The sequence below is a fragment of the Arvicanthis niloticus genome, chromosome 17, assembly GCF_011762505.2.
Source record: "Arvicanthis niloticus isolate mArvNil1 chromosome 17, mArvNil1.pat.X, whole genome shotgun sequence".
NCBI lineage: Eukaryota > Metazoa > Chordata > Mammalia > Rodentia > Muridae > Arvicanthis > Arvicanthis niloticus.
The window spans coordinates 33,044,222-33,059,410 of record NC_047674.1 but is presented as its reverse complement, the minus strand read 5'-3'; the positions used below and the strand labels follow the sequence as shown (position 1 = coordinate 33,059,410).

The window sequence follows — 15,189 nt, the reverse complement described above, 5'->3', positions numbered from 1 at the left end:
TGCTACTTTTGCAGAGGAACTGAGTTAAGTTTCCATCAAACAATTCACAACCACCTGTAATTTCAGCTTTGGAGGATCTGATGCTTCTGGCTTCTGAGGACTCCAGCACTCAAATACACACACACACACACACACACACACACACACACACACACACACACCCCTCGGTAGCCACTGAGCGATTCCCTGGTAGGCTCTTATTTATTCTGTGCTGGGAAGAGTTTGCCCATCTAGATATTGCATTATATGGTCTCCTTTGTGTGTTACTGATCTTACTTACTGCGGTGTTTCAGGGTTCGTTTCTTTTTCAGGCTGAACAATACTGCGCTGTCTATGTGCTCATCCCCCATGCCCCGCCCTCGGCGATGTGTAGCTGAGTCATTTCCCCTTTTGGGCTATCAGGAATAATGCTGTCATAGACCTTGGCATGCAAGTGTCCACCTGAGTCTGATTCCATGTCTTGAGGGCGTATACCTAGGAGGTGTGTCAGTTGGCATTTTCTAGAGAAACAGACCCGATAGAATGTAAAGAATTTATTCAATCAGTGAATGCAATATGGCCAGTTTAGCAACACAGCTGTCTCACATCGGAGAGGTCAAGGAGCCAGCGGTTTCTCGGTCTAGGTGGAGAAGTGCTTCAAAAGTTTCAATCTGGCACTGAAACCTGGAGGGTTCCTGGAGAGGCACAGGAAAAGCTGGTTCCACCATCAGCGAAGGAGTCAGCAGCAGCAACAGGATAATTAACTCGGCTGCCACAGGCAAGGCCAGTGGAACAAAACAAAGCCGGAAAAATCTTCTGCCACGCCCCTTTAGACTCCTCCCACACCAGTCCTGGGTTTTCTCATGCCAGTTAAGATAATTCTGCAATTGAGACTTGCCACTTGGGTGACTCTAAATTGTGGAAGGTTGACATTTGAAACCAACCGTAACAAAGAGTATGTGTTAGATTGATTATATGTGAACTATGTATTGTGTTTTGTGTGTGTATGTGCCATATGTGTTTGTGTGGGTGTGTACATGCGCAGACGAAGCCAGAGGTCCACGTCCAATGTCTTCTTGATCAGTTTTTTTTTTTTTTTTTTGAGACAGAGTCTCTCTCTGAGCCTGGAGCTTACCAATTAGCCAGGTATCCACTTGCCTCTGCTTCCCAAGCAGTGGGCTTATAAGCATGGACCTTCATGTCTGGCTTCCTTTATTTTACATGATTCCTGGGGCTCAAACTCAGGTCAACATGTCTGTACTCTAGTTACTGAGGTATATCCTCAGTACCTGTGTGTTATTTTCTAAGGCACTGAACCATTCCAGCTCCACATAATCCTTAAACCTTTTTCCATCTCTTATTATCATTGTTGCTTTTATAACACACACCCCCCCCAAGGATGTGATATGGGAGAGATAATTGTGGGGAGTGGTATGTGCACTGGAGTGCAGTGTCCACAGAGGCCAGAAGAGGGCGGTAGATCCTCCACATGCTGGAATTCCAGGTCACTGTGAGCTACTCAACACAGATGCTGGGAACCAAGCAAGAGCTCTTATCCAAATCCAACAAAAGTGCAGAAGCGAAATCAATATGCAGAACCACAACTAATGAAAATACAGAGTCATACAGCCCAGTCCCAATCAATACGTCTACAAAATGTTTCTGCACCCAAGACAGAGGGAACATTGCAGAGGAGGGAACAGAAAGATCACAAGGGGCAGAGGATCAGGGTGTTTGCTATAAGGGTGTTTGCTATTGTGTTTCCTAGTAATGTCAGAAGCAACATCCATAGAGTCTCACCAACATGGCTGTCTAAGCATGAGATGAACAAGGACAGCACCAATAGACTTGACAAACTGGACAGAGAAAAGCTCGTGAGTCCTCAGTCTTACACAAAGAACTACAGACAACCAGGGAAAGCTGGGAGTGGGAAAGGTGTTGTTTCCCAGAGAAGAGAACACCAACTGGTTGTCCAGTTCCAGTCAGCTTTGCAGATATATATATATACATGTAATGTTGCATATATATATATATATATATATATATATATATATGCAACATTACATGGACTCAACAGATTATACTGTGTGTGTGTGTGTGTAAAATCATCTATTCATGCAATAACAACTGGTAAAAAAAATAGTCATGAATTTGCAGGAAAGTGGGTGGGGGATTATGGGGGATGTTGGAGAGAGACAAAGGAAGGGAGCAAAGTCACATACGTGTGTGCAGGTACACACACACATACTCATTACCCACGGCATACATATGGAGGTCAGAGGGTTTTCTCCTTTTACCATATGGGTCCCAGGGATTGAACTCAAGTTGTCAGGATTGGTACGGAATAAGCTATTTCAAAGGCTCCCCCAAAGATTAACCTTTCTTCTTAGGTCTTCTACAGCCCTTCACACACATTGGTAAATGGCTTGTAAGTGGACTCAGCTACAGAGTTCTTAGATGACAAATGCCCAGCCAACCCTGGTGTCTCCTTGTTTACCAGATCGTTCTGGCCCAGGGCTAGATGACTTGCAATAGTGATGTCAGTGACTGGAGCATGTCATCCACCAGGCAAGGATGGCTTGACTAAATAGCCCTTGACCTTCTCTTCCTCCCCCTCCCACCCCCCCGAAAGTAATGCTTCTTCTATAATCGCCCAGTTCCTTTGCCACATGCTCAGCTCCACCTTCCAAGCTGACCTTCTGTGCCTGCTGCTGTGTCTCCTTCCAGGAATACCCGATGGAACTCTGGACACTATGTGCGCGGAGGAGACAGGCAGTGAGGAGGACCTGTATGAAGAGCCTCACCACTCTGGCCACCACTACAGCCACCCTCGAGGAGGTGGAGAGCAACTGGCCATCAATGAGGTAGTGTGAAGGAGGGCCACGCGGCGGCAGGCTCATGCGCCAGATGTGCAGTGGTGTTCAAACCACATGACCTTTTATCCTGTGGCTGCTACCCCACTGTGAGGCATTTATATAGCACTGTGTGTTTAAGGCAGAACTTCCCTGGGTGGATCCAGGAGCAGGCACAATGCGAAGCTGTAGTCCTAATGAAGACAGATATTTGGAAGAGGAGACCAGGACTTCCCTGTTACTCCAGTTCAGGTGACAGATTCTGCGTAGACTGTGCACGAAGCAAGGGAAAACTGATCAGCTAGTTTCCCTCCTGCAGACACACACAGAGTATTTGCTGTTGCCGTGACAACCGTGGGCCACTTATAGGTTTTGCTATTTCCTGGCTAAGCAGACAAAATTAGTAAGAGACTTCATCTGGGCAGAACCGATTCCCATTACAACTCCTCCATGTAATTTTTGATGGTCACATATTGTGTATGCTTTATTTACAGTATGACGTTTCAGTTAATGTATACAGTAGGCAGTGGTCAGATCATGATAATGGACACACCCATTACCTGGAAAATTTACAATATTTTTATGTTGGAAACATTCAGAACCTCATCCATATTGTACAGAGGACCCTGTGTGCTCGCGTGTGTGGAGGCTCAGCTGTTGTTCCTTGGTCATTGTGTGTCCACTTTGGTTTTTTTGAGACAAGGATTCTCAGTAACCTAGAAGTATTCAAGTAGGCTGGGCTGACTGGCCAGCTATCCCCAGGGATCTATCTGTCTCCGCCTCGTTGGTGCTGGGATCATACATACAAACCACCACGGCTGGCTGGCTTTCTTGTTTTCCTTCCTTCCTTCCTTCCTTCCTTCCTTCCTTCCTTCCTTCCTTCCTTCCTTCTTCCCTCCCTCCCTCCCTCCCTCCCTCCCTCCCTTCCTTCCTTCCTTCCTTCCTTCTTGGCTTCCTTCTTGGTTTTTCAAGACAAGATTTCTCTGTGTGGCCCTGGCAGTTCTGGAACTCACTCTGTAGACCAGGCTGGCTTATCAAACTCAGAGATTCTCCTGCCTCTGTTTCCAGAGGGCTCAGATTAAAGTCATGAGCCACCACCACTGGGCAACATGTCTGGCCTTTTACATGGGTGCTGGGGCTTTGAACTCGGGTCCTCATGTTTGCAAAGCAAGTACTATTACCCACTACACTACCTCCACAGGCCTTTTGAGCAATTCTCAGTTGAATGCACCAGGGCCACCCCACTGTGCTACAGTGATCTAGAGGCTATTATTCTTCCTATCACACTGCTTCCTCCCCCTGTCGCCAGCACTTAACAAGCGTGTCTTACGATAGAATTTTTGAAGCTTTAACTCTCCCATTTCTCACTGGGGAGAGGGCAGGACATAGCAGCTTGTCCTGCATAAGCGTGAGATCCTGTGTCCGTGTCTCTGTTTCAACAGAACAAAGGTCTTGCTATGGTACTGAAGAGTTTTCATCAGGATATGATGCTCAGTTGGCTGTGATATCTGTGAGTGGATGACAAGTAGACCTGTCGATGGGGAGGGGACAAAGACACAGTTCCACTGTCACACTCAGCAGCCTGAGGGGTTCCCCTAATCTTTTTAGGGACCTTGGCTCAGGCCCAACTGGCTCCAACAAAGAAAAGAATTTCAGGCCTAGCCAGTTTGAAGCAGAGTCCAGGAATATTTTAATAAGGAAGTGGTCGATAATAAAGATATAAATAATCAAGTGCAGGTGTGTCCTCCTCAAGGAAAACCTGCCTCTGATGCCTTAGCTGTATGTATTATTTTGGTGGTCCTCTGAACTACATCTTTGTCTGTCTGTCTGTCTTTCTCTTTCTTTCCTTCTTTCTTTCTTTCCTTCTTTCTTTCTTTCCTTCTTTCTTTCTTTCTTCCTTTCTTTCTTCCTTTCTTTCAAGAAGATTTATTTATTTTATGTATATAAGTACCCTGTAGTTGTCTTCAGACACACCAGAAGAAGGCATCAGATCCCATTACAAAATGGTTATGAGCCACCATGTGGTTTCTGAGAATTGAACTTGGGACCTCTAGAGGAACAGTCAGTGCCCTTAACCGCTGAGCCATCTCCCTTTTTTGATAAGTGGATTTAGTGGCTCTGGAGATATGCTGGATAGAACTATAACCCGATAAAAATCAGGAGCCACTAGGGTTGCACATGGGGTTATGAATGAACATGTCCTTTCTCTATAAATGCAGTATCTGGTAAAAAAAAAAAAAAAAAAAAAAAAAAAAAAAAAAAATCCTAGAAAATTGCAGGTTTGTAGCTGAGAAGAGAGCAAAGCTGTAGGCGGTGGTTAGTTGAGATGGAAATGTTGCTTCCCTGATGATGGGGAAGCTTCAAGCAGATTCCTGGGGGAGGGGCCCATCTCCTTTCTCATACCCCCTAACCCTCTCCATCTTCCTCTCCTGCCTTCGACCTCTCTGATAGCAGTGTTGACTGTGGTACCTTCTTTACACATAAAACTAAGTAGTGAGGTTCCTGGCAGGTGGCCCTCTTCTCAGAGGCCCAGATTTAGAGAATAATATTTTTTTCTTTGTAATACTTTTTCATTGCTGTGGCCTTGAATGGAGGAAAGGCTTATTCATGCTGTGGGGTCAGAAGATATAGTCCAGAGTGGTGTGTACAGCATGGTGGCTGGAAGGAGCTCATCCTGAGAGAGTAGCAGCTTCCCTCATGGCACCAACCAGGAAGCAGAGGGCCTGGCTAATCTCTTGAAAGTCCATCCCTAATGACATCTCTGAAAACCATGTCTCTCACCCCGAGGCTTCTAAAACCTCCCTACATCGTGTCAGCAGCCAAGGACGCAAGCCTATGGGGAATTTCAAACCACTTCAAGTTTTATCCTATTTTATAGCTTTTGTTTTGTGATACTGAAGGTTGAAGCCCTGGTCTTGTTCATACGAGGCACCCCTGTACCACTAAGCCACACCTCAGTTTTCTAATAGTGATTTAAAAGAGCCATTCACCAGTGCTCTTTTAAATGCAGAGCGTAGGAGATGATCCAGTTGGTTACATATTTATCTTACAAACTGGAGGCCCTGCATTTGATACATAGAACCCATGTGAAAAGCCTGGGTAGAGAGCAGTCTGAGATTGTAGGCTCAGTGCTGGGGCAGCAGAGACAGGTACATGCCTGAGGCTCACTGGCTAGCCAGCCTAGCCTAGTTGGCAAGCTCCAGGACAGTGAGAGACTTTATCTCTCTTTCTCAAAAAAAAAGGGGGGGGGGTAGATAACTCTTAAAAAACACATTGGAGGGTGTCCTCTGACTTGTGAGTGTGTGTACCCACGCACACACACACACCAATAATGCCTAATGCAAAATCTATGAAACATAGAGAAAAAAACATGCACATAAGTTATCTTCAGGGATAGAACCCAGGGTCTTGGGAATGTTGAGCACATGCTATGCCATAAAAGCTATCCTCCCAGCCTCTCTAACTGACCCTTGTGAACTCTTGATGGAACATTCGAATCTTCTTTGTAAACAGACTCTGGAGATGATAGTCAAGCTTCGCTTTAGAGAACTAGACTGTCTTCCGCACCTTGGGCTCAGAGTCAGGATGGAGAGCATGGAGTGAACAACTGACCATTGATTTCCTTCACTGGGATACAGGATGATTAGGAAACTCCATAGGGACAGACTGGAAACATGGCCATTACTTGGTGTGGCCAGTTCTGAGTACATTATGGCCATAGTGAAAGACCCAGACAAGGCCAGATCTCCGGGGCCTCTCTGGGCAGGCTCCTTGACTGTCCTAACTTGTTGCATGGCTAGAGTTCTTGTGTTCTGTAGCTACCCGTTTCCTTCCCCAGGGTGAATTTGGAAAGGTATGTCTTGAGGTTTTGATCCCTGCAGTTCTAGTTAAGGACTTCATGCACAGATCCTCTGACTAATGAAAACCCCAGAGCCAGGGCTACAAGAAGTAAGGAAGTTCTGGGAGACGTATTCAGCGAGGCCTGGGAAACGTATTCAGCGAGGCAGTGCAGGTGCCGTGCACATGCAGAGGGTCCTATGAGCCAGCATAGATGTTGTCCGTATGCAAAAGACCTTTGAGGACAGTACAAGCGGCATCCTGAGGAGTTCTGTAAGTACTGACGACAGTCCTTAAGATAGTTCACATCTTTGTTGGCTTAAGGTCTTTCAGGGGACAGCCATCACGGGAGGGAGCCTCTTTCTTGTGATGCAGTGGGCTGTGCAGGGAAGAGGCAGCCTCCTCATTCAGGCCTACCCTCCACAGAGCTTACCTCAGTGGATCCACCAGTGCCTCTAGATCTTAACATAGAAAAGGCAAGAAGTAGCTCTCTAAATGGGACAGGAGGAAGGGCAGGCCAGGCATGAAGTGTGTCCCCCAGACTCAAGGGACAGATCTCATGCTAGCCAGCCCATCTAATTGTGGGTCTAGGGATATGGGTGACTTCTCTGGGCTCTGACTTTAACTGGAGAGTCAGGAACGATTGAGTGCTTTCTGGTCTGCAGAAGGCATCAAGTAGACTCTTGCCAGTTCATTAAAGGCATAGCTGATTACTGATGATAGGCTAACTCCTTTCCCTTCCTCCAGTAGCCTCGTCCCACCATTGGCTGCTGTCTGTACTGGCTCAGCAGGAAGCCTGGCTGATAATTCACATGAACTTTATCCCTGGAGATGATTGGAAAGTCCAGCATCCTCAGTGACATTTGGCCTACCAAAGTCTCACCGTGTCTTGTTCTAGATTGTAAACCTTTCCTGGAATGGCAGCTAGAGGTGGTTATGAGGTGCTGAAAGTGGATGCTAGTAACCTAACTTGGGTTCTCAGCTAGAACAGTAAGTATTCATAACCACTGAGCCTTGTCCTCAGCCCCTCAGACTTCTCAGGATTCTAGCAAAGGGGAATCCAAGCCTTCTAGCCAAGAAAGGAATAAATAATGTGAACCAGAGAGGCAGTTTGCATTGTGGGCACCCAACAATGTGATTGCTGTGCATACTCGCACATATGCGTACATTCCTGGTTTAGTATAGGTTTGTATATGTCGAATATATGTGTCATGCATGGTCTGTGCACTTGCGGTATGTCAGGCAATGTGCCCATCCTAGCATGCAGATGTGTGGAAGGCACAGTCCTTCCTGCGGAGAGCTGACTATACAAGAGTAGGCTGGGTATGTGATGCCACTCTTTCTGGGTACCCCGAGGAGCATGAGGAGGTATGGCCTAGGGTCTCCTTCTTGCTGTATTCCTTGCACATACTTGTTCCTGGCACCTTGGGACTGCCCAACTGCTGCAGGATGAATCAGCAAATGAAGCAGTTAATTGTCCTCTGTCCCTGCAAGCAGCTCTCTCCTGCAGCATTGTCCTGTATGGAGCCTTCTCCAGATGCCCATGGCTTAGGCCTGGGCACACCTGTGCTTCCTACCTTGCCCAGCCATGCTGGTATTGGCTGTAATGCCTGCTACCTGGCCAGAGTCCATCCTCAGCGTGAGGATTTTTCCCTGACTGGCAAAAGTAGGAAGTGTTTAGCCACGGATCTTTAGATAGCCTTCTCTGTCCACCTACCCAGCCTGGCTCGATCTCTCTATGCTTCAGATTTATGGGTGTGTGCAATGATCTAGAGAGAGAGGTAGGTGGGAGACCTAAGGTGCTAATACCTTACCACCTGGGCATGGCTGCCTGTATCCTCGGGGCCAGGCTATGGCTTAAAATTTCTCCTGGCTCCAGCTGGTCCCCACACAGATGAGACCATTGGGATGCCAAGGTTCCCTTAGTTACAAGCACAGATAGCTGCTGGGATCCTTCAACTCTAGGGTAGATGAAGAGTACACATAGCCTCTAGGTCCTGCTGCACAGTGCCCAAACTAGGAGCCAGACAGACACTTGAGGGAAGCCATAGAAATTGTCCTCCAAACTTAAAGTGGAAACAAGAGGGTTGTCAATGATAAGATCTGCAAAGCAGTGCGGTGCAGAGTTGTCCCAGAACACTGGGTCTCCCAAAGGTCCTCCACACCTCTCCCCCTGGCACTTTGTGGCACATCTGAGGGTACTGCAGGACCCAAGGCCAGCCCACTATGGAGTCAGCTGTCCTCTGGCTCCAAGTGTCTTTGTCTTCACAGGACTCCTGTGATAGTAGACATACTGGGCCTGGCCTGGTTTTTACACTCCCCAGTCTGAAGGAGGGACCCAATATCTGTCTTGTGCTCACCCTTGTTGGATAGATAACCAACTGCCTCAGGAGTTCCCCAAGACAGGAAAGGAGCATCTGTAAGTCCTTCAGACCACTGCTGCCCTGTGAGCAGAGATTACAAAGCCAGATGGTGGCCACACTTGTAAAACAGCTCCCCTTCCTTCTAGTATTACTGTAAACTATAGAACTTGGGGCTCAGCCTCACCCACCTCAGACATCCGAGTCTCCCTTTGGCTTTCCTGTTAGTCTTGCCACCTTGACACACCAGCCTAGGAGCCACTCCTCTGGAGGGCCTGAGCCTTTACAGTCAAACATTATTATTATTATTATTATTATTATTATTATTATTATTATTTGGGTTCATGAAACCCACAGAGTTGTCCAAGTCATACCCTGAGCTCTTGGGGTTCAAAAGGGTAGGAGTCCCAGGGCAGGGTGGTATTCTCAACCCGGCCCAAATGCAAGGGCCTTTTGTCCTATTTCATGCTCCAGATGAATCTGTTCCTATCATGAAGTGAAGCTTATGCCCACAGCTGGGCCTGGGCCTCCCTAGGTCTGGCATACCAGTGACCAGAGTGCAGCTGTGTGACCTTACCCTAGATCTCAGGCAAGCAAACATATACTCACCTCAGATGGGGTATTGAGAATAAAACAAAGAAACCCTAGCATAGTGACCAGTGAGTTTACTGGGGTTACACATAGATCATACTTGGCTCAAAAGCAGGTATATGATTCCCTGGATGCATACATGGAGCTCTCTACAGGGCTTCTGGCAGCCCAACTGGTCATAGAGTTGACCTCTCCTCAGCAATTGTTATTCTTTATGTAACCCTGGGGAGGAGCCTTGTGAATCCTGTATGTTTCAGGAACTTTTTGAGAAGTATGAGCTGTCTCAGCACTAAGTCTTGTCAGCACTCTGTTTTGCTGGGTGAATGTGTAATAACTAATTATCTGATGTTTCAGAGGCACACTTACTCATCTGTGTAGTGGGTGCCAGAGGCTAGCCTTATTAGTATTAAGAACCTTTGGCCCTCTGCAGATTTGCCTCAGAGAGTAGAGTACTTGCCTAGCAAGCATGAAGACCTGAATTTGAGCCCCAGAACCACATAAACCTAGCATGGGTGGCACATACACATAATCCTAGCTCTCTGAGGAGGCAGAGGTAGGAAGATGAGAAGTTCAAGGTCATCTATATAAGATGAGTGAATTTTAAGCCAGTCTGGACTATATGACAAAAGAACTAGCCTATCCTTCTTCACAGCAATCTTGCCACACATTCTGGCTCGCTAGGGACTGCCTGAGTCTAAGTCCCAGGGTACATCCACCCCCTCCAGGATTTCCATGGCCCACTATGTACCTGGCCAAAACCAGGAAGAAACGTGCGGGGCATCAGTCTTTGACCCCTTCCAGGGAAGCACCCTGAGCAGATTACAGCACACCCAGAGCCGCGGCAATCAGGCGACTTTAACAAGTCCCCTCCCACCTACCCCCTTTGCAGCACTTCGCCCTGCTTCCATTAAAGCCTGGGTTGCCTGAACACTCAACGAGCTGTGAGGGAGGAGCCAGGCGGGTGAGCGCAGGCAGCTCCGCCTCCTTTCCGGCGCCTCCGGCTGCAGCCTTGAGCTGGGATCTCCCAGCGGTAGGAGCCCGGAGGTTGGCCGGGCGTGATGGCCAGGCCCCCGCAGCCCCGGCGTGGCCCCGCAACGCCTGGTGGCGCCCTGCGCGCCCTGCTGCGCTGCAACCTGCCCCCGGGCGCCCAGCGCGTGGTGGTCTCCGCTGTGCTGGCGTTGCTGGTCCTCATCAACGCCGTGCTAATATTCCTACTAGCTTTCCGCTGAGCGCGCGCCCAACACCGCGGGGAACCGCGAAGGGTGAGTGGCACCTTCCAGCCGCTGTCACCGCACTGACGTGGGGGAGGGGGAGACGACGACTCCCGTTATCCTCGTGTGCTCATTGTCAAGGCCGGTCTGGGAGTGCCCCCCCCCCCCAGGATGACACCTTTAGGGTGGTTGGGGGGCGTGGTGTGACACACGTGCCCAAAAGGCCTTTCATCCATCCTAGAGGCTGGGAAGGAGGGGGTGGGACAACATGGCGGGTCTCTCTCTAACAAGATGCAGAGGAGCCCTGACCTGCTGGCGGAGGCTGTCTGGAAAGGGTGTGCTTGGGAGGCAGGGCATGTATTGGGTGGGTGCTGCAAGAGGCTGGAGGAGGGTATCTGGGCTCCCCTGCACGTGATAACCTGCGTTTTTTTTGTTATTTTAGGCCTTAAAAAGTGCCAGTCAGTCTCCTAGGGCAGAGCTGCTGCTGCCTGACTTGCAGCAGCCACTCTGAACACACCCTCCCACCACTTCCGGTGCTCAGGGACAGCTTGGTGGGAAGGCGCCACCACTCCACATGAGAGAGGCATACAGGACAGGACGTAGGAGGGTAGTAGGGTGATATGCTGAAGGATGTGATGGTCCACAGGGGTCTGGGGGCACAGGGGTCGGGGGGGCCACAGCCTGGAGACTCTACCCTCCCTTAGAGCCAGTCGGAACCTCAAGGTATTGGAAGAAATTCTGCCTCTGCCCTTGGCTTCTCCTGCCCTGGCTTATCTTGAACTATCCTGGGCTTTGGAACAAGCCCCACCTGCCTCCTGATATCCTTCCACCTCAGAGGAAGGAGCCAGGCAGACACCAACTGGAATCCTATCTTTGGCAGCGGCTAGGATGCCAAGTTAAGGAAGGAACCGATGCACCTGGTGGGGCCCAGGAGTGGCCTCTGCAGAGAAACGAACTTTGCTGCAGCTGGAGTTCACTTCCAGTACCCTATAAAATGTGTTTCTGGCCCCCTTGGAGCCACATTTTGGTTTGGCCATGGCATGGAAATGGTTCATTTCAAAGCTAGAGCTTAGTAGAGCCTTCCATTTGAGATAGCCAATGAAGGGGAGACTCTGTTTGCTGGGGTTCTGATGGGAGATGCAAGGAGTTCGGAGGCTGTGCTCAGACACAGCAGTGTGTCGGGTGCTTTCCGTGCTTGGAAACAACATTGAGGATCAATACCTCCTTCCCACGCCTACAGGCTTCCACGTGACTAGAAAGGACCATTGTGGGACTTGCCTTTAGTGCCACCCAGGACCCTGGTCTCTGCCTTTGTCCCACACCCTCAGTAGCTTTCCCAGCAGCAGAACAGGATGCATGCATGTCTATAAGCTCTGGAGAATGAGAGGAAGGAGAGGCTGTGCCTGCCTGCCTGCCTGCCTGCCTGCCTCCCTCCCTTCTTCCTTTCTTCTTCTCAGTGCTTGTTTGAGGGAATCCAGGGACAGAGGGAGACATCTCATCCAGTTTATACAAAGCAGAAAGCAGGGCCACGTTGAGTACCTAGGTTACTCCCCCAAATTTGTAGCCCAAATTCCAGAGCCCAGGTCAGGACCATTCCCTTGTTCTTCCTCACTGGCACTGCCTTCCACTTCTTCTTTCCCTACATCCTTCAAGGCTTCACTGACAGTCTACTGCAGAAGGTGTGCTGGCTCCCAGCCTGCAGCAGACTGGCTCCTCCTGTGGCCTTGCTGAGTCCTCCTGTCTTATCCCACGTGTGTGGCAGCCAGAGTCATCTGCAGAAAGTCACTGTTACAGAGGCAGTGAGCCTAGAAGTTGGAAGTCTGCTGTCCCCAGGAATGCTCAGAGCTCTGTGCTGGGACCCCTCTGTGGCATTGGGCATAGAGACCTCTAAGACAGAGTCTGGCAATAGGGTAGAGATGCTACCCATTTTCATGGGAAATACACCTTCCTGGGCTGATCTGAGGATTCCAATATGGAAGCACCCAGAGAGGCCAAAAGGAGAGCCAGCAAGGATGTGGAGCAGTGTATGGTTAGGACTGGCTTGTGGGGGACCTGCTTTGGGGGGTATACAGTGTAGTTCTTCTTTGTTAGGCTGGCCGAAGGCATCCCACACACCATCTCCTGCCTTAAGGCACCAGAGCCATTTATTTTTAAAGCAGAAACAGCCTTCAGAACAGAAAGGGGGGAGCCAATGAATGGGAGACAGAGTTCCAATCATGAAGGCCACCTGGAAGGGGCCAGAGGCAGGCCACATAGTGGAGAGAGGAGCCTCACCAGCCCTCTGGACAGAAGGAGCCCAGTACATAGAGCTGTCAGCCAGATATAGTAGCTGCCTCAGTGGCAGAAGCTCACCAGCTAGAGTTAGCAGCTACAAACGTCGCCTGTTTAACCCCCAGCCTGAGAAGGAAAGGAAGGCAGATAGACTGATTAAAACAGCCCTCCAGGTCTCAGTCTGAGGACTGCTCCTCAGCTGGTGCCTAGGCTGTAAGAAGCAATGGTGTCATATGGCTACTTCTGCAAGGGTTTAAAGAAGCACACAAATATGACCCAGCTGCCATGGTGGACAGTCATTGGCAATACATCACTGTTAATGGAATGACCTCACAGGCCATGCAAGTCCTGCAGAGGGAGTGGGTCCCCTCTTTTAAATGGCCACCTAGGAGAGCAGGCAGCAGCTGCCAATTGGCAGGTTCCAGCCCTACCCCAGCATCTCAGCGTAGGGCATTGGAGCTGAAGCCACAGACTTCAGGCGAGCTGGACAGGGAAAGGGACATGACAGTCAATTCCATTTTGTGTTCCCTCACTGAGCTTTAGAAAATCTAGGCATGCCTTAGGCAGAGCCCTGCATCCAGAAGAGCTACTGGCCTGGAGGGACACTTCATTCATTTCTCTGTAAAGCAGGCCAGGATCCCTTCCAGGCCTGCTGGGTAAGGGGTAGGGTAGGGCAGCCCTGCCTCACTGACCTACCGGCCTTGACTCTCTACAGCTCATCAGTGATGGCAGTGTGGTGTGTGCTGAAGCCTTGTGGGACCATGTCACCATGGATGACCAGGAGCTGGGCTTCAAAGCTGGGGATGTCATCGAAGTGATGGACGCCACCAACAGAGAATGGTGGTGGGGCCGAGTGGCAGATGGCGAGGGGTGGTTCCCTGCCAGCTTTGTACGGGTATGACTCCAGTCTGTGCTTTCCTGGGGAGGGGTGGCAGTCCCAGGCATGGGGTGTGGACTACACCCTCTCTGTGTTTGCTGTCACTTGGTGCCTCAGACTGGATGGGTAGGGGATCAGAACTGTGACAGACATTCAATCCCCTGCTCCTAAGCCCCTGCTTGCCAAAGAGAAGAGCAGCTCAGGAATGTGAGACTACGATGCTTCAGAATCCCACCACTTTAATAATGCCTTCTATCCATCACTAAGCACCATGGTGTTTGTTGGAGTGTGTGGGGACCATGTAACATACACACTGCCCTAAGGGCTGGAAATCTGGGAGGAGGCACAGACAGTGAGCTCATAATACCCAAGAGAACAAGTAACCCCAGTTCCAATCTTAGGCTGTATCTGGTCACCAAAGAACTCTTGATTCAGACTCCCAAAGGCCAGGCAGAGGGAGAGAATTCCCCAGTTCTCAGGTATTCCTCATGTGTGGAGCCCCGATCCCCTACCCTTTCCTAGCCATACAGGCTAGCGATTTAGCAAGGCACATGAATTCCTATATCCAGATGCCCAAGGATGGGTAGATCTGGTTCAGAAATTCCTAGTGCTTTGCTCCAATCCCCGCTGAGAACAAAGTGTACCAGAGGAGTGAATTTGACAGTAGCTGTGGTCATCAAACTCACCATCCTCTGCCCTGGCTTTGTGTCTTAAGAGGCAGTTGCACGGAAATTGTGGGAGTGCCCTTGGACCTGTGTGTCCTTTGGAAGCTACGGGTTTCAGCTTCGGATAACCTAGAGCTGAGTTCAGGGGCTGACTAGGAGATGGCAGGGCTTAATCTGCCTTGCGTTGTTGTCTAAAGCTGCGCGTGAACCAGGATGAGCCCGCGGACGACTATGAGGCCCCGCGGGCCGGGGCTGGAGAGGCCGATGACAGCGGTCCAGAGGCCCAGAGCTGCAAGGACCAGATGCGCACAAATGTCATCAATGAGATCCTCAGCACTGAGCGGGACTACATCAAGCACCTTCGCGACATCTGTGAGGTGAGAGGGCTTGCTTGGAGAAGCGAGAGCAGTATGGGCTGCGTGACTTAGGCTTTAGGTTAGAATGGGATGGGCGAGGTCATAGGGCGTGGTGAACTGGTGCAGAGGGCGTGGCGTGTGGTGGGGTTCACGAATGGGTACCCAGAGAGCTTGGCTCCGTCCCACCCCC

At 49.8% G+C, this 15,189-nt stretch overlaps 2 protein-coding genes across 9 annotated transcripts in view; both read left to right on the top strand.

Moving 5' to 3' along the window:
- The window catches only part of Arhgef4 (Rho guanine nucleotide exchange factor 4), a 146,657-nt gene that overhangs the window by 121,771 nt on the left and 9,697 nt on the right, over positions 1–15,189 (top strand). For 7 of the 8 annotated variants that reach the window (XM_034521471.2, XM_076915086.1, XM_034521472.2 and 4 more), the window contains 3 exons: positions 2,707–2,843; positions 13,817–13,996; positions 14,841–15,020. In XM_034521471.2, the coding sequence (XP_034377362.1) occupies positions 2,707–2,843; positions 13,817–13,996; positions 14,841–15,020 (497 nt within the window). Of the gene's footprint in view, positions 1–2,706; positions 2,844–13,816; positions 13,997–14,840; positions 15,021–15,189 lie in introns of those variants that run through there. The other variant, XM_076915088.1, reaches the window with a different exon arrangement.
- Smim39 (small integral membrane protein 39) lies at positions 10,678–10,848 on the top strand. The gene has a single exon (XM_076915097.1). The coding sequence runs from the start codon at positions 10,678–10,680 to the stop codon at positions 10,846–10,848; it is 171 nt and encodes a 56-aa protein (XP_076771212.1).